This window comes from Eurosta solidaginis, chromosome 4 (genome assembly GCF_040869045.1).
Source record: "Eurosta solidaginis isolate ZX-2024a chromosome 4, ASM4086904v1, whole genome shotgun sequence".
NCBI lineage: Eukaryota > Metazoa > Arthropoda > Insecta > Diptera > Tephritidae > Eurosta > Eurosta solidaginis.
Window position 1 is genome coordinate 251,770,185 of NC_090322.1, and position 23,378 is coordinate 251,793,562.

The 23,378-nt window shown below is 35.2% G+C and overlaps 3 protein-coding genes across 17 annotated transcripts in view; 2 read left to right on the plus strand and 1 right to left on the minus strand.

Moving 5' to 3' along the window:
- Positions 1-23,378, minus strand: part of LOC137251305 (uncharacterized) — a 166,750-nt gene that overhangs the window by 3,136 nt on the left and 140,236 nt on the right. For all 13 annotated transcript variants that reach the window (XR_010953205.1, XM_067785653.1, XM_067785655.1 and 10 more), the window contains 5 exons: positions 23,120-23,330; positions 19,626-20,458; positions 19,353-19,554; positions 19,020-19,293; positions 18,071-18,961 (listed from right to left, as the gene is read on the minus strand). Coding sequence is in view for 12 of the 13 variants with exons in the window: in XM_067785653.1 (XP_067641754.1) it covers positions 18,071-18,961; positions 19,020-19,293; positions 19,353-19,554; positions 19,626-20,458; positions 23,120-23,330 (2,411 nt within the window). In the remaining variant the exon portion in view is untranslated. The remainder of the gene's footprint in view (positions 1-18,070; positions 18,962-19,019; positions 19,294-19,352; positions 19,555-19,625; positions 20,459-23,119; positions 23,331-23,378) is intronic.
- LOC137251307 (uncharacterized) lies at positions 1,556-3,859 on the plus strand. 2 transcript variants are annotated; one of them, XM_067785660.1, is made up of 4 exons: positions 1,556-1,685; positions 1,768-1,854; positions 2,082-2,787; positions 2,885-3,859. In XM_067785660.1, exons 3-4 carry the CDS (start codon positions 2,691-2,693, stop codon positions 3,637-3,639), a joined length of 852 nt encoding a protein of 283 aa, XP_067641761.1. In that variant the 5' UTR covers positions 1,556-1,685; positions 1,768-1,854; positions 2,082-2,690; the 3' UTR covers positions 3,640-3,859. The 2 variants fall into 2 exon arrangements, with proteins under 2 accessions (XP_067641761.1, XP_067641762.1); XM_067785661.1 differs by lacking the exons at positions 1,556-1,685; positions 1,768-1,854 and adding an exon at positions 1,690-1,719 and having other exon boundaries at positions 2,435-2,787.
- Corp (Companion of reaper) lies at positions 11,936-16,000 on the plus strand. Of its 2 annotated transcripts, XM_067785667.1 has the most exons (3): positions 11,936-12,479; positions 12,554-13,146; positions 13,230-16,000. In XM_067785667.1, exons 1-2 carry the CDS (start codon positions 12,377-12,379, stop codon positions 13,114-13,116), a joined length of 666 nt encoding a protein of 221 aa, XP_067641768.1. In that variant the 5' UTR covers positions 11,936-12,376; the 3' UTR covers positions 13,117-13,146; positions 13,230-16,000. The 2 variants fall into 2 exon arrangements, with proteins under 2 accessions (XP_067641768.1, XP_067641767.1); XM_067785666.1 differs by having other exon boundaries at positions 12,554-16,000.

Consider the following 23,378-nt stretch of genomic DNA (forward strand, 5'->3'; position numbering starts at 1 on the left):
TCAGTCTTGAAGTAGCGTGCTGTGGTTGACTGTGTCAAAAGCTTTAGACGGGTCAAGTGCAACGTGCACCGTCCTCCGATGCGGGTTTTCCTGATTTAGTCCGTAATTTATCGTTTAGCACGGTGGTGGTGCTGTGCATTTTTCGGAAGCCATGTTGGTGTTTGGCTAGGCGAAGATTTGCCGTGATATGGGGGTGCAAGCCAATGTCTTCGTTACTAGCGAAAGGAGTGATATCGGTCGGTACATATGACTCGCCTTCGTTAACTGGTTAACCTGGCCTAAACAGTGGAATTATTCTTGCAATTTTCCATTGTTCACGAATGAAAAATGACTTCAGCGACAGGTTGAAAACGTGCGTTAGGTAGCTTATGCCGTAAGCGCCTAGGTGTTTTAGCATTGGCATGGCTATTCCGTCTGGGCCTGGCGGAACGAACCCTCGTCTTGCCGGACATCAGTCGGGATGGGGAGAGCGGCAAAAAATTTATTTGTGAAGGTTGAGTAGCTTTCCCAGTTAGCTTTTTTAAAATTAATAAAAGTCCCCTTTTCAGAGAAAATACTAGAAAAATACCGTGAAAATAAAGCAGTGTCATATATATATCAGAAAAATTTTAATATTTTTTAGAATTTTAAATTTTTTGACTATTCGAAAATGTATAAAAATTTTACGATATTTTGCAAATATTTTTTACTCAGGAACTGAGAACTTTTGAAAAGGTATTCGGTTAACTTTTATAATTTTTGTGCTTTTTGGAAATATACAAAAATTTTGCGTAATTTTTGCAGGGTTTTTTCGTCATTTTCAGAAGTTCTAGAACTATTGGAACGTTGTCTAGAGTAGTTTTTTTACGTCTTTAGAGATTATGCTTAAAAACACAGATGGTCCATTATTCGTACTCACTGGTGTGAACTTAGTATGAGTCGGTTTGCCAAATTATTGAGAGCCATTTAATTTCTCTTTTTGCGAATTAATTTACCTTGAAAAAAAATGCGATTAGTCTAGGAGTATGCGACTATAGCCAGCTTTGATCTCTTTATATTAGCTGTAGTGATCCATTTTATTTAAGCCTGTCCTATGGAGAGACCAATTGTACCTGTTTATGCCTGAACGGGTGGTGTCGTATTGGTCCTCTTTATAGCCCTACGAATATTGCCAGGATTTCTACTCTATATTATACCCATACGGGTACTGCTCAACAGGTACTCTTTGTCCCCTACGACTACGATTAGGTCCTCTTTGAGCCGCAACAGGGACTGTCGCGCAAGTCTTCTTTGTACCCGTAGAGGAACTCTTACGGATTTTAAAATTTTTTCAATCTAGTACAATATTTTGATTATCTTTTTTGTATTGGTGTTATAGAATAATAAAAATAATGGAACATATTAATTAAATTTGTTTTATTTTGTTTCTTGAAACGGGCCCGTTTTTTATTGTTTCTTGAAACGGGCTACTTAAGTTTGAAATTATACCCCAACGCAGACTACTCTGTTTAGGGATTAATTGCGCTATTTTTTGCAGGGTTGTATGTATACGAAGCCTAACAAAATGCAATACAGGCTTTCAGCATATCATATAGAAAAAAAAACTACCTACCTTCCGGCGCCTTGTAGTTTTTAGCCGGGATAATGGCATTCTTACTCGGCATAGTTCGTGATAGAACGTACATATATTCCATTTTAAGTATTGGGTAAGACATTCATCATTTCCCTAGCTATTTCGCAGTAAGAAAAAGTGTTCCATTTATAACTTACGTACAACTTGCATTACAGTTACCAGGCTATTATTATATTTTCTGGACAACTTCGCCCAGATCATTTAACCTTTCGTCACCGCCGGTCATTATTACTATCAGCCAGGCATGCTTAACGAACGAAACGATATCATTTCGTTACGATAATCAACGTTAATAAACGAAACGAAGTCATTTCGTTTCGTTCATTAACGTTAAGAACGCCAAATTAACGTTAATTTGACGATCTTAACGTTAATAAACGAAACGAAGTGACTTCGTTTCGTTTATTAACGTTGTTATCGTAACGAAATGATATCGTTTCGTTCGTTAAGCATGCCTGCTATCAGCCAGCATACCGCTGAAAGGCAATTCAAGTGCACTACCTGCGCGGTTGCTGATTATCTCATTATTGTTTTAACAAAAAATGTAAACAAGGTCAAGTTATTTTTGTCTCACATACCGTATACGAGGTACAAAGGTCAAGGCAAAATATTGCCAAAAATATTGTTTTGATCAAAAATAAAAAACAAGTTCGTTTTGACTAAAGGCCACAAAAATAATAAAAAACAGGTTTTCGTTTGTTATCCTTTGCCACCTTTTTGGTGCTTGCAAGTCATGCGTTTTTAGAGAGAGAGATAAAACATAACAAATCATGTTTACACGTGTTAGCAGAAATCAATTAGTTACCTATTGTTATGAAATAGTTTTTAGTACGCGTACAATTGTATGTTCATATGTACATACATATTTATGTGTATGTTCACATCCTGTCAAAAACACCCTCTTCACGCACTACCCATTTATCCATACACCGGATGTTCTGTATAAAAGTATCAAATTTTTTTGTTGAGCGGCATTACCAAGCGAACACTTGATGAGAGCAGACTATTCAGCGCATTTAGTAGCAGCAACTAAAGAAATAATAAATATTTAAAATAAAGTTTTTTGTCAAATCCAATAATGTCACAGCACGGTTGTTTGAAGATCTCGTATCACGGAAATCGGCGCTTAGTAGGCTACAAACTAGGCAGCGGTTATGAAGAAATACTCGAAACAGGTAAGTGCAATTCAAAACTGTTTTCAAATTTTATTCTCTTCTTTATCTTTTTATTACATCTACTAGTTATAATCTTTAATTTTATGCTCTTTTTCAGCACTACAACTTTTCAAAATACCATGTCACCGCAAGTCATCGCTGCTCTTCGCTAATGCGATGGGAAAAATTTTTAGTAGGCGTCAACTCGACAGCTATCTCGCACAGCAGCCGAATCCTAAGATTACATTTTATCTGCGTTACAAAAACAATGGCGGCGGAAGTAAAACCAAACCAACAATAAAAACAAAAGCCGTGATCCGTATCAGCAGCACAGGCGCTATGACACAAACACCTAAAAGTCTAAAACGACGTCGTGATAATAATGATGATGGTGCTGATAATGATGACTACGATCCATCTTATCCAACTACACCTGTTTTTCGTATGAATTGCTTTATAGGCGTTTATCCAAGCAAATGCTCACCACCACCACCTGAAAAACGTGTACGTTTTAGTGAGAACTTGAATAGCATACGAATTATACCAGCACGAGCTCAGATTTCAGATGTGGCCAGAGCACCTGCATTGCCACGCACTCAATCGTTTTATGATGGATTTGGTAAAGTGGAACAAATAAACTCACAGGAAGAAGCTGTTGACTTGACATTACATGCAGATACCAAACAAAAAATTAGCGAGTCTACATTCAAAGTTGAAGGAAGCCCTATGACTCAGTTGGCCTGCTGTTCACCGCTACATCGTACAAAATCTTTTATGAATACTTTGCCAGCACCACAGCCGCTAATCTTAAATTTCTTTAAAAATAAGACAAGGCGCATGTTATTTGCTAATGCACAGCAGCTAACTGAATGAACGGCTAAATTGGTGAACTAAATTCGTACTCGAATATGATTTATGCAACATAAAGAGATTTTCGTTTGTAGAAGGAATTTTAAAATACGAGGAGCAGTCGATTTTTTTGAATTTTGATATCATTTTATTAATATTATTTAATTATGTATTTTATATGCGCATTTACATATCCGCTGGCCCTCTAATCACTAATATAATAAATTTAGAATTTAAAACTTTTCGCTATTTTTTTTATTATACATATATGTAAATAAACATTTGCAGAAATATGATATATTCCTATTATTTATACCAAAGATAATAATGTACATAAATGACAATTTTATTTTATATTTAAAAATAAAAGTTTTATCTCATAAAACTTGTTTCGCATAATTTTTTTTAGAAAAATTATTATTTTGGGGATCAAGAACAGGTAAGCTAAAATTCAAGCTCTATATTTCCTTCCCTTCCCTTCCCTTTGAGCTTTGTTGTCGTTTTCATATACATAGTTCGGTCCACGAAACCAGTGGCCGAATCGTAACATACGATCCGTGATCGAATGCCGTTTTTTAAACCACAATCACCCTTATCGCGCGAAGTTCACACGGAAAAGTGTTCGCCTTCAATTTTTTTGATCGGGTGAACTTTTTCCGCCTATCGGCAATTTCGGGCGAACAAAAGTTCACTTCGAAACAGCTGATGCTCTATTGCGAATTAGCAGTGAACAAATAATTTACTCGTAATTTTTTAAATTTTGTAAACAAGCACATTTTTGATTAAAAGACAGCAGAAATAGAGATATAAAATGTATAAAGGAATGTTTAGTATTGCACTTAGGTTGGTATTGATTGATCGCGAGGAGAATAGACATAAATGTGAAAGCGATTCGGAGGCAATTAAGGGACTGTTGTAACCCTTTGGAGCTAAGTGATCCACTGTAAGTTATTTTCAGCACTTTTGAATGAAAAGTTAACTTTTCTTCAATTAGTTTTCGGCAATAATACAGGCTAAACAAGCCGGTATTCAAATACTTGCTAGATATTCTTAATAACTCTTTACAACCATTGTAGCAAAAATTTGGAGTTCCAACAATTGTAAAGTTGAACGCGTGTCTTGGTTTTTTCGCAGAGGGAGGACATCAAAAAGGCGTTGGAAAGGACCATGAGTCTTAGTCAATCTTGATTCAGTGAGATACTTTCAGATGTGCTGAACATTTTGGAACAGTTGCTTTGTCCACAATGGATAACTTGGTCGTCTTTAAAAGAGCAACGTCAAACTGCACACGATTTTTATACAAAGTTCGGAATACTAGGAGTTGTAGGATGTTAGGCCCACCTCCTGTTCCCTTCGCATAAATTTCACTTTTAAACGCCTTTCGGACATATCTTTTTTGGTCATTCCATACCAAGGAAAAGATACGTTTTCATAAAAAATAGAATTTAAATACTTGGCAATAGAGGAATTTTACTTTTTTCCACTCAACTTCACTTTTAACAGGTGGACCAAGGATATTTAAACATAAAGTGAGCTGCTCCAGAAGTCCGGCACTTTTTCCCGATCATCTTGTCAAGCAGTATTTATTGATTTACTCCTAACATATAACTATCAGAATATCAAATTTCAGAACAAAAAATTGCTTACATTTTGTTTTTCTCGCGTTCGCCTGTAAAATATAAGTGAACAAAATTTGGGTTTCCCCGCTATTCATTTCGCCCGAACCATGGTACATTGTATCATGGCCCGAACATAGAGTTGCCGATAAGGTGCAATGTTTTTCGAATACGAAAAATTGTTTCGCCACCCTCTGCGATAGGGTGAACAAAAACTGTGATATTTCCGGGTGAAAATAAAACTCGCGATAAGGGTGAAATAGCTCCAAAATGGTGTATCGGATTAATGAAATATGTGAACTAGGGACAACGCGTACTCACTGGATCCATAATATATTATTATTTTTGGAAATAGTTTGATAGCCAAATTTTTATCGCTTGAGTGAAAATAGGTTTCGATCCGTGATCGTATGTTACGATTCCATTGCAGTCTTTTTCGATTTTCCAACTATGAAAAACCGACTATGTAAAAATGGACCCTTGCAGCGAACTACTATATTTGTTGATACGTTGGAAACATATTTCCGTCCTTTGAGTGACAGAAAACTTGCTCTCTGAACCGCGAAATGACCCAACTGCTAAATTAAGTTATAATCCTTAAATTTTAAGTAAGAAAAGTACTTCTTAAATTATTTTTCATACTTCACTATAATATTAATGGCAAAAATAGTATTCATAACCAACTGGTGGCCGTCGTGGTGTGATGGAATATCCTGGGTTCTAACAAGGTTTTTCAATTAGAAGCGGCGATCTCAGCCGTTGAGTTAATCAAACATACTCAACGGTATATTCAGAAAATTATTATTCAACGATTGATGGACACTTGTGGACGCTGAAAGCGCCGAATGGCAGCAGAACCCAAAAGGGCTTTAGAAGAAATCAGAGATTTTATTTAACGGTTAACCAGAAAAATCAATTCTCTATGATATTAGGGGGACTCATGATAGCATATAAACTTATAAGGTGTAAAATTATATCCATTTACACACGCGGTTATATGAACGCACCTAGTAATACTCTTGATAAACTTGATTGTTTTTCAGCTGTATTATTTCCAAAAAAATTTGTTTGATTGTTATACAAATTAAAAAATGCCAAGATTAAATGAAAAATCAAAACTAAAATGTCTTTACTTGCTGATGTTGGAGATTTTTGATGAAAATGCCGTCTGTAATGTCTGCAAGGTTGCATTCCTTTGAGTTTATCGCGTTTACACAATGAAATGTGCGCGTAAATTTATACAAATTGTGTAAATGATTTTTCATACAAAATTTGACAGCTCGTTTACGCACTAGATAAATTTATACGTTTACACACTTTATAAGGCATTTATACGGTTACATGAGTCCCCTTATTGTTTTCTCACTGTCACTGATATCGTTTAATATGTTTTTTTCCAACCGAAATAGATGTCGGGAATCATCTGCTCTGTTAGAATATCTTAATGTAATGCCTTAAAATTTAAACCAGAAAAATCATAAAACGTTCCGCCTGTATATTTTTTGGGTCATGGCGGGACTATTTCCAGGACCGATTTTAGATATTTTCTGGACTTTTCGGAGATAATTTTGGGATCATTTCAAAACTTTTTTTTAGTAGAGTGAAATCATTCCTTCTTTTTAAATTGGTTCCGGAAATTTTAGGTATTGTATCGAGATCAATTTCTGAATGTGTTAGGAACATTTTGGGAATATCTTAGCGACTATTTCGGGATCATTTTGGTACTACTTTTGAATCATTCAGCAGGCTTCGGCAAGATTAATTTATGAATACAAAAAACTATCGGGATGTTATTATTATTGGATTGTTATTGCCATGTTATTAGATTGTTATCCACGTATTATCCAGGAGTTGGCGGTATATTATTGGTGAATTATGAAGCCGCTATCGGCTTATTATAGAAAAGTTCCCGATTTATTATCGATAAAATATCGATTTACTATCAGAAATTTATATTTGTTATGGAGAAAAATATTAATGGTCTGTTTTCGAAAAATAAAAACAACACAAAAAGCCAAAGTGCTCAGAGTGAAACATAGAACAAGATTTGTTCAACTCTACTGCAGGGAGCGAATAAAATGACGGCCCGAGTTCGAAACTCAGCCCGCGCAGAATAAAATTTCTAATTGGAAAATACAAAGTCATGTGAAGAAATATTTGGCAGAATGGAAATAGCTGTAGTTTGTCCAATTCTTTCTGTCATTATAGGGCATGATAATTTAATTAACAGGTTATTGTAAAAGGCGCATTTAATTAAAATTTGGGAATGAAAAATATCGATTTGCTCTCGAAAATATATCAATATATCGAAAAATTATCGATTTGTCATCGAAACATAAAAAAAACTTTTGAGACCTTCTCAAAATAAGTTTCAAATTTAGGAGCGGTCTCTTGCAACTTTTTATCTCATCAGGCCCAATCCAGTGTACAGTATAAACGCCCAAAACTAGACTTTGTAAAACACAACATTTAGTTAATTATGATTGTTTATTGTCGGTATTATTATCAAATTTTTGTTCATTGAACTATGTATGTACATATATACATATGTAAATATCATTAGTTCAACAAGTGAATTCCTGTTCCAAACAAATATATATGGAGACGCATGTGTATATAATACGTAGATACATATGTATACAAGTATGTATGCATGTATATTGTTGTTTTGTCAAGTGATTGTTAGATATATGTGAATTATAATGATAATGACACATCAACTTGAGGTATAACGGCTGCAAGCGTAAATAAAAACAAAACTACATTTTTGAATGAACATGCTGTAACATGCCTCTGAAACTATAGAGAGTGTGAGCAATATTCCTAAAGCTATATAGTGAAAGCGAGAATAAATGCCAATATGTTGTTGTTTGGTGTGCAGCTGGGCTGTTATGAATACGATTTTCAGTGGCACTCGCCAAGCAGTCATCCCAAAGCCTTGGGAGTGCGTACATAAATTGAATAAAGCAACGCTAGTGGATGTGGCCGTTTATATGTAAGAATGTTCAATAGGGTGTTTTATTTTCATGTGATTTTTTACTTTCTTGATGCTACCTCAAAATTTGAACTTTGTAACAAAAAATAAATTTAGATTGAAAAATATGATCTTTTATTTTTTTACAAATTGCATTGGGTAAATTTGTTTTGGAATTAAAAGAAATTAGACGACCTGAAGTACATATATTACATAAGGCACACCTAGATCAAAAGGAAGCTAACTCAAAGATCTGAAATTTTGAAGTTACGGCTACTGCCGGGCTACCAAACTCAATACCTGTCAAACTGTATATTCGATTTACGAATATCTCCACTAATCAGCTAGAAATTCCAAATTTAGAAAATGGAAACTAACGATTTTGATTCTTTGAAAAGATATTTGCAAAAAAAGTTGAAACTTCTCATGTGGTTGTTGTAATTTTGATGTAGGTACACAGTGAAAAAAAAAGTGTGTACAAATGGATTTTACAGGGATTTAATATTGATCCTACACCATTGGTGGACGGCCCAGGGTAATTTTTTATAAACTCGTTCGAAGACCGTCAGTGCAAAAAAATTGTTCTGCACAAAAATACTATGGATCCCATGCGCGGTTTTTGTACGGTCTGGGATAATTTTTGGGAATATCTTTTGACAGAAGCAAAGTTGTCGTGTAGAATTATCATAATTTTTATCGATTTTATAATTAGGTCCCGTTTTCTTTCTCCAGTATTTCTCGAGAAATCCTCTAACATTAGAGATCCGAGCACAGGGGCAGCTATCTGATCTTCCTCTAATCTTTGCCAAACTTCAGTGTTTGTTGGGCTTCCACGGAAAGAGTGCAAGTAGAGATTGATATATAGACTTAAATGTATTTTAAATCATGTCGCATTTGTATTTATCTGTGATGTTTAATTCAAACTAGATATGTTTAACTTGTAATCTGCTTTCACTTTCGATTCCGGTTTCTTTACCGATTATGCCAATGCAAATTTTTAACTTCCGATTCCGGTTTGGGTAAGCTCACTTCCGTTTCATCCCCAATGCATACATATGTGTGTATATATGTACAGTATGAAATCATTTCAATTCTTTATTTTATATTATTTGTTTTATATTTAATTTCATTTTAATTTATTATTAAGTTTTTTTATTTTATTTCTTAGCACTTAATTGAATTTTTTTATTTGTTTCGTTCATTATTTCTATTTTTTTCAGTTGCCGCCTTGTCCGTCCTGATATCACGTTGTTTAAATTTTTCCCAAATTATTAACTAAATTATAAAAATTAAAAACTGCTTCAAATAAATGTTCTCATATATTTGAAAGCATTGAGGGCAGTCCCCCCTTAATTCATATATTTTATTTATTTTTATTTTCATTTTATTTTTCTCCAAGTTTACTTTCCTTTATTATTATTACTAAGGTTATTATACTCAGCGTGCTTTGAACACAGAGTATATTAACTTTGATTGGATAACGGTTGGTTGTACAGGTATAAAGAAATCGAGATAGATATAAAATAAATGTAAGGCGCGATAACCTCCGAAGAGATCTAAGGCCGAGCTTCTCTTCCAATTTGCGTCGTGCTCCTCTTGATTTTCCCTACAAATTGGCCGGACGGGGCCTACATGTTTTATGCCGACTCCGAACGGCATCTGCAAGGCAGATGAGTTTTCACTGAAAGCTTTTCATGGCAGAAATACACTCGGAGCGCTTGCCAGTCACTGCCGAGTGGCTACCCCGCTTAGAAAAATGTTTCTTCTAATTGAAAAACTTTATTTCTAAAATTTTGATGTTGCTTTGCCCGTGAGTTGAACCCAGGGCATACGGTGTGATAGGCGGAACACACTACCATCACACCACGGTGGCTGCCGAGATAGATATAGACTTCCATATATCGAAATCATCAGTATCGAAAAAAAATTTGATTGAGCAATGTCCGTCCGTCCATCCGCCCCTTAGCACGATAACTTGAGAAAATATTGAGATATCTTCACCAAATTTGGTACACTAGCTTATCTGGACCCAGAATAGATTGGTATTGAAAAGGGGCGAAATCGGATGATAACCACGCCCACTGATATTGAGACTCTTGATAAAAATTTGGAAAAATTTTTTTAAATGGGCGTGGCACCGCCCGCTTGTGATAAAATCAATTTTACAAATATTATTAATGATAAATCAGAAATCGTTAAACCTATCGTAACAAAATTCGGCAGAGATGTTACCTTTACTATAAGGAATGCTTTAAAGAAAAATTAACGAAATTGTTTAAGGACCACGCCCACTTTTATATAAAAGTTTTTTAAAAGGGTCGTGGACGAATAAAATAAGCTATATCTTTGCAAAAAAAAGCTTTATATCAATGGTATTTCATTTTCGGAGTGGATTCATAACAAATAGGAAAAACTTCAAATTTAAAAAAATAGGCATGGCACCGCCCCTTTTATGACTAAGCAATTTTCGGGAGCCATAACTCGAAGAAAAATTAACGGATCGTAATAAAATTGGGTACACCAATTTTCCCTATAGCAGGAAATGTGTCTAGGAAAAATGGGCGATATCGGTTAAAGACCACGCCCACGGTCGTAGACGAAAATAATAAGCTATATCTTAGCGAAAAAGTGCTTTGTGTCAATAGAATTTTACTTTATAAATTGAATTATAACATTAAATTGGAAAACACTAAATTTTTTTAAAATGTGTGTGGCACCGCCTCTTTTATGACTAAGCAATTTTCTACGTTTCGGGAGCTGTAACTCGTAGAAAAATTCACATATCATAATGGAATTGTGTACACACATTTTCCTTCCAGCATAAAATTTTTCTAGCAAAAATGGACGGGATATAAAACAAGTTTAAAGAGGTCGTAGACTAGAATAATAAGCTATAACTTAGCAAAAAATAGTTTTCAGTCAATGATATTTCACTTATCAAGTTTTATTGTAAGAGGAAATGGGGTGACATTTTTTTTAAACGGGCGGTGCCACGTGTTATGTAGAAAAGTAATTTATCTGAAATGAAATGTACAATTGAAGTTCACGCTGAGTATATAATGTTCGGTTACTCCCGAACTTAGACACCTTTCCTTGTTTTTATTCTGCAATGTTCTTTTCTGTCATAAAATGGAAAGTTTTGTTAGGTTAAGTAAGTTATGATGAGTTTTGGCACGAAAGTAAGGCTTTGTGATTTTCTATTATATCTTTATGTCATGTCAGTTTATGTTATGTCATGACTCATGACACTCAAGAAATGTATGTTATGTCCGCTATTTTTTTTTTTTTTTTGTTCTAGGTTATTTTATGTTATAGAATTTATATATTGCGCTGACATATCACAATGTTATGTGTCGGTATATTCTAAAGGTATTCAGTACCAATGGTATGTTAAGAATTATTATGTTACGTTATGTTATGTTAAGCTTTGTTATATTTAATTGGGTTACGTTCCGTTTGTAACATAATATGTTACGTACTTTATGTAATGTCATGTCATCTTATGTCGTGTTATGTCTTCTTATGTTTTGTTATGTTTTGCCATGTTTTTCTGCTACTTTCTCCAATGCATATTAAGTTACGCATAAATACAAAAATTTCACTTATAACTTTTATTTTTTTGTCAGTCTAGTAAAAATTTGAACAACTTATTTTTTCGAGTGACTCACTTGTACAATAACAATATAAATTGAATTTTTTCGCGCTGCTATCTTTTCATTCCCAACAAAAGCGCCAGCCAAAGCGCACGTACCAAAAAAGAAGACACCACTTTTGTTTGTTAATTTCATCATTGCGACACCGGAGGGTGGGTCTGTACTTAGCACAAAAGAATTCACACAATTCTATAGAAGCAGCCAAGCAGAACGTTGCGAGAGAGCATAGAGAATGCATTATTTTTGTGCAAGAGGCAATATATTCAGCTACACACGTGTGCACATACATATCAACTTTTCTACATGTTTGCGCAGGCATAACACAGCTCACCTGGTGTGAATAATTGAGAAGGAAGCAGGGTTCGCTCCTTGCCTAACTGTCGTCATAGTCAAACGAGCTGTTAAAGTGAATGCACGCGCGCAGCTAAAATTGCATTTATGGAATAACGGCTGGATTTTCTTGTACATAAAAAATAAGTATTTTTAACTGGATATTGTTTCAAAAAGCAACAACAAATATGTGCGAAGAGGGTGGAGGTTGTTTAAAAGTTTCATATCGCAAGCAATTGGGTTTAATTAATTATGAGTCAAAGAATCGCTATGAACAAATAATTAAATTGAGTAAGTAAATGTGACAAATAATTTATAAATTATAAAATTATTTCTAATGTATTTTGTTGTTTTTGTGCATACAGTTATCCAACATTACAAAATACCCGCTTCACATGAAAGAGCTCTACTCATCTCTACAGAAAATGGTCGAATTTTTGATCGCCAACTTTTTGATTATTTTCTTACGCTTTTTCCAAATCCCAGCATTATTTTCTATATACGTTATGATTATAATCGCGCCATTAGTCTTTTGCAACCAATACAAGAACAAGATGATGATGAAGTAATGCGTAGAGTAGCAGAAAATAGTGAGATTTGTATGGAAACGGAATTGCACGGGAAGCAGAAGAAGAACAATAATGTGGTTAATGACGCTGAACATGCTGATGATGTTGATGATGATGATGAATGTTCATGTAAATTTACACCAGTGTTTCGCATGAATTGTTTCATATATGAATATCCAACAACAACAAGCAAATTGAGAACAACAAGTGATAGTGCTCAGAAGAAAAGGTCTGGATGTGCTAAACAATCGCCACGCAGTGAATTTGTAAAACGTGTGAAAAAGCATTTACACCTGAGTGAATTGAAAAAGCGCACAAAAAAACCTTTGGCGCAAGTGAAGCGTATTATGAGGCTTTAGTTGGATGTGATTTCAGAAAATTGTGAATAGGCTAGTGCTAAAATGATATTTGTTCTTACAAAGATAGTTAAATTTAAATGAATTGGTGCTATTTTGTATTACAACTTACGTAGGTACTTGAAGTTAAACCGAATCTACATGGAACGCTTTGCTAAGAGCTTCGACTTTGACAGACGACAGAATCAAAATATGGACTCATAATTAACATTATTCGCACTTATCTGCCAAAGAAAAAATCTGTGTCGAATAGGATCGAAAGGGTTATATATCTGTCGAAAGAGCTGTCACCAACTCTTAAGTAGCTACTAAATCGTTCTCTGAATATGCCATATTATAAAAAAGGGCAATGGACTCTTAAATTTGTATCAAACTTATTTATTTATGCCAATTAATTAAGTTAGTAATTACAACAATTGTAGTATAAGTGACTTAGTATATATTCATGTATGTATGTATATTAGACTGGGTTGGAAAAATCCCGGAACAGTGCATCCCAAAAATGGCTTGCGAGCTTCTCGGTATTTAATTTACTTAATCGCTGCATTTGCAGTATTCTATTTATAGAGCATACGATTTACTCTCGCTTGTACAAGTGTTTTTCGAACTTCGTGAGAAGCCGAGTTCTCGATTTCTGTAGTCTCAAAATTGTCTCGGATGTCAACGATTTTTAAAATTAATATGTCAATATTTTGGTATTGAAAAGATCTATACTTCGTTCTATAATTTAGTTTTGTACTCCAAATCCATTTTCATATAGTTTTCGCTACTAAACGAGTTGCAGCGCCTTAAAGTATGCTTCCCGTTTCCTAAAACTATGAACAAATAACTACGTGAAAACGAAAAGGACAGTAGACGAAATTATAATGTTTCCCACTATAAAAATGTAACATAAATTTGAAGCATCTCATGATCAATAACAAAGTTACAATTAAAAATTAATTTCGCTAAAAAGAGACTTTCAGATCCTCTCACGATAAGCTTGAAATTTAGGCGCTTTATTTGCAATTATTTATTACGTATGAGCATTTACTCAAATATTTTATTTATAAATACCTAAATACCGCCCGATTCCAAAAAAATGCATTTCAAAAAGGAGTCTTGAAAAGAAGCATCCGGTTGTGAACTTTTTTTTTTTCGAAATCAAAAAAGGGGAATTTTAGTATTCTAAAAAACAAGCAATGCCAAAATTTCGATTTTTCAATTACAGTTGAACCGATATCTTTTCCGACGATGTGTTTTTTTTACCACTCAGAATTAAAGAATTTTCTTTCACCTTATTATTACTTTTTTTCAAAGCAATCCTTTGAAACAACTATCAAGATTTTTGGAACTTTCAGTAACATTTGAATACGGACCCCTTTTTAAGGTTGTACCTATTCGTCCGAGAAATTCAGTACAAAATTTCGGAATTCTGAACGATAAGAAATATAATTTTCCGTACGAATCACACTTCCTTCTTTAGAAGGTGCTTTAAACGTAAGAATAAACGATAAATCTAGAATTTTGTTCTTAAAAATAAAAATAAAAATGTATGGCCAAAATTAAAATAAAATTTTTTTTTATAAAAATTTATGATGTTTCGACAACAAATTTTTGGAAAATGCAAACAATGTAAATACAATAAAATAATAATAGTAATAATAAATTTTAATACAAAGTTGTTGGAAAGTTTTTCAAAACGCAGTTAACAACACCTATTAAATTTTAACCTGAGTGCTGTGATTTTCGAAAAACTTTAGCAATTTTCGCCTAGGTAGTTTTGGCTATACTTTCGCACAGACTGTTGAGTGGAATTTCACCTGATCTCTACTGACGTTCCAAAAACGCCCTTTTTCGGAAAACTGTTGCAAAACATAGTACTTCAGAATTTGTTTCAAAAACGCCCCATTTTGACGTGCGATATGGCGTTTTTGAATAAAATCCTGAGATAGGACGTTATTCAACCGAATTCTGAATTAGGACGTTTCTGAATGAAACTATGAAGTAGGTCGTTTTCGAACTAGCAGCCGAGATAAGATGTTATTCCAATCATTAGTCGATATGCCCATGTGCTAAAACAAAGTGCATATTTAATTTGTCTCGAATTTCTCGACTTCAATAGGAGTAGCTCTGATCAGGATCCATGGATGTAAACAAGACGATGCGAATACGCGTAGGCTAAGCGTTAATGAGCTCAAATTTTGATGACAAGCTTTTTGGGCACAAATGAAGCAGTTCAACTTGTTTGAAAGAAAAAAACAATTTTTTTGTCTCCCGGGGCGGTCCTTTTTGCATACGTTGGCATATACACTAGGATAGTTCTTGTAAAGCAAATAACTAAATTTTCTTTTCCACTCTCACTCCTTCCAACGGTAAAATCAAGATAAAATATTATACGTTTACATTTTGGTCCTGATTGAAGCCGTTTTGGGGTATCGCACAGGGGAAAAGTTAATTATTTTCAATTTAGACTTAAAAAGTTAAAATTTTTATTATTATAATACCATAAATGGGTAAAACTATAATAGGGACTATAATCGGAGCTAAAATTTATTTATATGTGATAGTTTTGGCCTTGCTTTTACCGTTTGATAAAGTGATTATGGAAAATATGAATTATTTGTTTATAAATTAAAAAAAAAAAACCAAAAACTGGATTAGACTGGTTTCATCGGGCCACTTGAGGGCACTGCGCTGCCACAACGTCCGAGAAAAAAAATAAGGATCACCCTAATAAACATTGGTATGTGCACAATTTTGGCGAAAAAGCTATTTCTGTGAACTAACATTATTACTTTATTTTTGTTATTAACTACCAATATATTAAAATTTACTTTGTATAATAATCATATATTTATTTTTAATAAAAACTCTGATTTGAATCTTTTTAATGACACATCCGAAATTCGGCCATAAACTATAGTTCCGAAATTAAGGAGGCTTTTCTGTGAATAGTGCTGCAGTATTGCGGCAGTAATTGTAGTGTCGAACAGGTCCACATTCCTAACTGGCAGATGTCCACATCAAGGCTAAACGAAAGTACAGGGCCGAATTAACCCTCGCCGGAGCCCTAGCAACCATCAATTTGAGACCCTTTTTTCTCGTCCGTTCCCTTCTCTTTTCGATTAAAAAATACAAACTATATCTTTCATAAACATTGTATGTCACAATGTAATAACATCAATAAAATTACTATCTACATTTTAAACATGTCGTTTTCTACATTTATTTTCGGCAAATTCATCAATTATATAATAATATCGATTTTGTTCAATAAATCTGACTCAATGCAAAGTATACCTAACATCTAGAGTCGCTCTGGTCGGGTCGTAACTCTTTCGGCAGCTTTGATTCTTTTTAATTGCGAGAAGGATCGTTCGGCAGAACAATTTGTAATCATTAATGTTAAAAAAAATCCGAAGAGATAGTTCTGTGTTAGGAAATAGGTACATCATCGGCTAATTGATTGACTTGCTCACTGAATGCATAGCAGTCAAAATGGAGTTCCATAAAATCAACATGAAACCAAACTCGAATTTTTGCATTTTATTCGCGATACACGTCGCCTCATAACGAGTATCAGTATTTTGTTATTCACCATAACCAATGATTTCTAGAACCTCTAATATGACATCAAATAAATCCCAAATTGCATTCGTTGTATTCGAATGTGTTTCCCAGTGTGTAGTTGACAATGTCTTCAAAGTTATCTCATTGTTTATTTTATGTTTTAATACGCCTCAAGGATAGGTGGAAGCGGAAACTAATTATATAATGTCTGCATAGTGGCGAAAAAATCGACTGCATAAAAACAGCACTTCACAGCATGCTCTCCAACCAAATTAAAGGAATGTGCGGAACACGGAACATAGATCGCATTCTCATTCAAACTCAATATTCTTGCTCGCACACCTTTATACTTCCCGGACATGTTTAATGCGTTGTCATATTATTTTCCTCTACAATTTTGAACATCTAAACCACATTCTGCAGTAAGAAACTTTAAAGTTTGATTCCCTAGACTTTCACCAGTATGACCTTACAACGGAAGAAAAGTTATAAACATTTTTTATTATTCAATATACTCTCCTTTCACTTCGATACACTTCTTTGCACGCTCATACAATTTGTCAAATGAGTCCTTTAGATTTTCCGCTTAGGCGACGCAATGCATAAATATACCTGACCATGCCTCAACTGCTATTTGAACACAGCTCTTAGTTACCATTGCTCGCGTTGTTCTTAAAAAACCTTGCTTCGTTGTTTCTGCACCTGGAGATAAATTACTATCAAACCATGAACCTGAGATAAGAGATTACAGGTCGTGGGATTTAAAAGCAACAAGGTAATTTCAGACTGTGACTTCTCCGTTGCTTCGATTTTTTCCCGAGACTGTGATATGATTTCAAAGTCAGTCAGTCACGGCACTATCACAAAAAAAAACAGTTACACGAGTAGTTGCCAACTCTATCTGATATATAGAATTGCAGTCCAAATTCTTCGCTACTGAGAGGTCAATTTATCTACAAGCCCATATTAGCCACTAGTAACAGGAGCATCAACCTTGATTCGTTAATCAATCATGTCGAAAATGTCAAGTTTCGAGGTTTCGTGTATTTACTAAGGGAACAGCTATGGCTATGAATAAAGGGTGGAAGAATTTGGTCAGACTCTGTGAGAACTTCAAATATCAACTACATGGAAATTTTTGCAATCCTGGAAATATTTCAATTTAAGTGAGTAAATTTACATAATACGTCAGCCATGGTCTATGGATAGAGATCGATTTTATAAAATCTTAGCTCATTCTTCAAATTCGATTAAATAAAAACTCTTCATTTTGCTCCTACGCGTTCCCATGAATTTCTTCCCTGAAGAAGAAGGAAGCATTTGTTTTGTCTTTACCTTATCAGCCGAAGACTCCAATAATTTCACATTGGCCCAATATAATTAATAAAAAACTTTTTCGACTTACCGTACAATCATGTTTTTGATAGGTCGCTTCGGTGCACATACTATTCACCGTCGCTATAGAAATATTCTCACACGGCGCCATATCGCCAATTTTCAATTGCACTCGCTGCAAATGGTCGCGTTGTCTTGACCATCCCAGCGTATTACAATTTGTCCAAATTTCTTCAACTTTAGGCTGCACCGCTAAAGTTTTTCCGCTCATGCCAGGCATGAGCCCAATCGCTGGGACACCTGCACTACCACGAACTGGCACCGAGATCGGTGCATAACGACTTGCTGATGTCGCCGCAACCCCCGTATAATAATCCACTTGTGGCGCACTTTTAGGCAATGGATATTCGTTTAATGTATGTTGTCTTTGCGCTTGTGTCAGCGCTTCTGCGTGTGGCATTTGTAAGGCGGCTGCCTCGGAATGTTCAAAATCAAGGCGGGTATCATACTCTTCTCTGCTCTCCATACTGCTGCTGCTCTGATAACCATCTGCTGTGTGTCGTTCAAATGCTGGCGAAACAAAAAATTGCTGCGATTCCTGCGCCAGGCGACGCTGTGTAGCGCTTGGAGTTGGTGGTATATGCGGTGCTGGGCGCTTTCCTTGCAGTCGTTCAGCTTTTGGTACAAATGCACGACGCTTAACTTCTTGATCGTGTTTGCGTTGTATTTCATCGGGCAAACAAATGGGTCGCACGTGATCGGAATAATTTACTGGCGTCTCGAGACGTATCAATGCGGCTGTCGAGCCCTCCACAGGACTCTTGATCAAACCAATAATGCGACGTCGTTGCGTCCATGGTGCATTCGATGAGAGACGTACTGAACCAAATATAGCCATCCAAGTGGCGCGCGATTGACCTTGAAAGCAAGATTCTGTAGTAAGTACCCAATCACGCGAAATCTGAAAGGGAGGTTTTGGTAAGAGAATTATAAAAAAATTACTAAGCACATCAACGTACCAGGGTGCCATCACAAACGTGTATGTCCTCACGATATAGCGCCACCAACCAAGGCCAATCCCCAGGCGAAGACATTTTAGGTAGCGATAAATGCTGTTTGGGCGATAATACAGACTGTAAACCACACTGTAACTCACCGCAGCCCACATAGAGTACTTGCTGTTTCTGGCAGTGGGTGCGTATGAATGATATTTCTGGCGCATGTGGATCCAGAACGCGCACATAGTCCTCCACGTGCTCGTTATCATTGCGCACATCGAATACCTCAACGGATCTAAAAAGAAGCTTCATAATTTGTTGGCATTGGAAAAAAGAACCTCAAATTTCGCTTACTCATATCCAAGCGACTTGCAAAGTGACTCTGCGACCGTTTGACGCACTATCAGTTTGCTATCATCCTCCAGACCTTCTGCGCATAACTTGCCAACAACTCCCTTCTCGGAAAAGACAGCAAAACCTTCCGAGTGGAAACGCGGTAAGTAAGGTGCCATCGGCTCTGGTTTTAAGAGATCACTAGCCAATGGTGCTATAGCCACTAGAATAAAGAATGATAAATGATGTTCATTTTATTTCGATTCAATTTTTCGCATGTCCACAAATGCTTACAACAATCCTTCTCATCCGAGCCATCCGGACAATCCGCTTTGCCATCGCAGCGCATTTTTCGTGCCACGCATGCACGTCCTCTGCCACAATATAGCGCGTTGCCCGTACAAAAGGTACACGTTCGTTCATCTGAGAAATCCGGACAATCAACGAAACCATCACAAAGTCTCGGACTTTGTGCATTATTTTGCAAATCCTGTGCACAATGCGGCTTGTGGTGACAACTATGTATGCCCATTGATTCTGGGAATGTTTCACAATCGAAGTAGCGTTTGAAGCGCGCCGGCAAGCGACTGCCGCAGCCCTTCATGAAGAGCTGACAATATTCGCGACACATCATACCAGCGGTGGGTTCAAATGAACCATGCGTTTCACAAGGTGGCTGCAGTAGACGGCAAACAAAATCGAATGCCTCACGAAAACATTCGGCATCAACGAGCTCACGAAATGCTATCACATCCGCCTGCACTTCCTCAAACGTTTGATGACCCAACAGATTTGGATAGGTTGTTATATTGTAGCCGATCGAACGGCAATAGTTGAGCTTAAGCGGTTCACAGCGTCGTGGTGGTTTTGGTGTTGTTGTTACGAGTTCCGTAGTCTCATCTTCACCACCAAGCGGTGATGATGACATTATAGGTTCCTCAATGAGACCAGTTACTTCTTTAATTTTTAAACTTTGCGGATCGATTGTCATATTCTCGAAGTATTTGCGATGCGGTGAGTTAATTTCCTCGGCGAAGAGCGCCAGCAGATCTGCAGTTGTAACGAGTCCAGCGTATGGATCGAATATGAGGTTGAAGTGTACAACAACTTCGTTTGCGTCTTCGGTGCTGGAGTTGCGAGAATAGGTGAGTTAAGGTTATACTGAGTGGCAGGGGAATATCACTTGGACAATATTCTTATTTTAAAACCTGATTAAAACTATTCTATCCATTATTTTATTTCTCTATAAACGTTTGCAATCTGATCAAACGTTATCGATCCTTATCTGAATCATTCTTATCGAACCAAATCAGCTCTCAACTAATTTACTCTTATCAACTTAAATCTAAAACAAGTAAGGACGGGACTGTCTTCGGCTGTGCCGAAGACTTCATACCTTTCATGAATGTGGCTGAACAATAATCTTATCCCATTCGTGATCTCCAAATAATGCGCTGTATAAGATAAGAAATATATAGTGAACAGATGTACATACCTAAACGATTTTAAGATAAATAAAAAAAATGGCAAAAAGCCCCCTTATCTGAACGATCGGTTGTATGGGATATATATTATATATAGCTCCGATCGAAATCCTTTTTTCATGAAATCTTCTATGATATGTTAGAATAAATATCACCAAGTTTAACGTTTTTATATTGGAAATTAAGGGAGAAATAGCCAAAAATCTTCTATCTGAACGATCGGTTGTATGGGATATATATTATATATAGCTCCGATCAAAATCATTTTTTCATGAAATCTTCTATGATATATTAGAATAAATATCACCAAGTTTCACGTTTTCATAATGGAAACTAAGGGAGAAATGGCCAAAAATCTTTCTATCTGAACGATCGGTTGGAAATAAAGTGAGAAATTGCCAAAAATCTTTCTATCTGAACGATCGGTTGTATAGGATATATACTATATATAGCACCAATCAAAGTGATTTTTTCAGAAGATCTTCTATGATATATTAAAATATATATCACCGGATTTCACGTTTATACTTTCTAAATTAAGGGAGAAATAGCCAAAAATCTTCTATCTGAACGATCGGTTGTATGGGATATATATTATATATAGCTCCGATCGAAATCATTTTTTCACGAAATCTTCTATGATATATTAGAATAAATATCACCAAGTTTAACGTTTGATATTGGAAATTAAGTGAGAAATTGCCAAAAATCTTTCTATCTGAACGATCGGTTGTATGGGATATATATTATATATAGCTCCGATCAAAGTGATTTTTTCAGAAGATCTTCTATGATATATTAAAATATATATCACCGAGTTTCACGTTTATACTTTCTAAATTAAGAGAGAAATTGCCAAAAATCTTTCTATCTGACCGATCGGTTGTATATATCCCATATACTATATATAGCTCCAATCAAAGCGATTTTTTCAGAAAATCTTCTATGATATATTGGAATATATATCACCGAGTTTCACGTTTATACTTTCTAAATTGCGGCAGGAATGACCAAAATCGTCTTATCTGAACGATCGGTTGTATGGGAGATATATGTTAGAGTCCGATCCTACCGGATCCGACAAATGTCTAATATAATACAAAAATACATCCTTGTGCCAAATTTCATTGAGATATCTCAAAATTTGAAGTACTAGTTTGCGTTCAAACAGACAGACGGACGGACGGACAGACGGACATGGCTATATCAACTCAGTTCGTCGCCCTGATCAATTCGGTATACTTAATGGTGAGTCTATCTTCTATATTTCTCAACGTTACAAACAACGGACCAAAGTTAGTATACCATTTCATGTTCATGAAAGAGGTATAATAACCTAACCAATTTCAATTTATATTAATCTATTGCATAGAATCTCTCAATCGAAATTGATTCTAGTCCTTTAATGTGGTCACTATTCAAACTCTAATTCAAATAATTGCAATCTTATAAAATGCTCTTTAGTCTCGTCTGCTCTATTGAGGTTTAATTCGTCAATTTCTTCAATAATCTACTCTAGTTAAACAAATCTAATAAAATCTGATATATCTCAATCTAATAAAATCTTTCGAATTAAAGTGAGTCCAACCGTTTATTATGTATTTTAATCAAACTTTTCCTCGCATAATCCAATCTGTAGATTTATTTTAATATAATATAAATAATTGCCACGCAGTCAGGTATACTCTAATCTTATTTGATCTGGAATTTTCTTATCCAATCAATTCTCAAATAATCTACTTTAGTCATGTCAAATTTAACATAGTCTGACCTGTTTCAATCCATTCTAATCTATTGCAAAAAATGTTTGTGACTTAACTCAGAGACTAGCTCCTATTATATTCATTAATTAGCTAATCCAACTAGAAGATTTATTTTAATCTGATATAAATTATTGCAGTCTAGTCAAGAATGTTGTAAACTTGCCTGATTTAATGTAATGTAAACCAACTGATTCTCTTTCAATCTACTTAAATCAAATGAAGTCTTATATAATCTGGCCAATTCTTACATATGCTTTTTAATCATTAAACTAAATTTCTCAGTCTTAATCGATTCTAGTAGTATAACGTAGAAAAATCTATCCGTTCGTTTTCACAACTTTATTTCTGCTGATTTCATTTAATGAAAAAATATTTGCAATTCAATATTGTATAATCTGAAATAGTCTGTGTTAACCATATGCAGTAACACTTGGTACTACTTACCCTAATCTATTTAACCGAAGCTAGTTTAATCTAATTTAGTCTAATCTAATCTCAACCAATTCAATTTAAAAACGAACAACCAATCTTGGAAACTCACCCATCCAACGCCAAAATCTCGCTTCCTTCATAAGCTTCACGCAAATCAGAACGTCTTACAACCAAATTAATGCGCTCTCGGAACTCCCGAGCTTTGTGATTAAATCTCAACGAGTTTTGATCTGCCAATTCCATGGACCATTTATCGTTCATAACCAAAAATTTACCCCTGAACGTCCGATCGGGTAACGGTTCTGGACGGAAATATGTATCTAAGAAAGAAAGTAAATGATAAAGTTTAGTAAAGGATAGTGAACTCA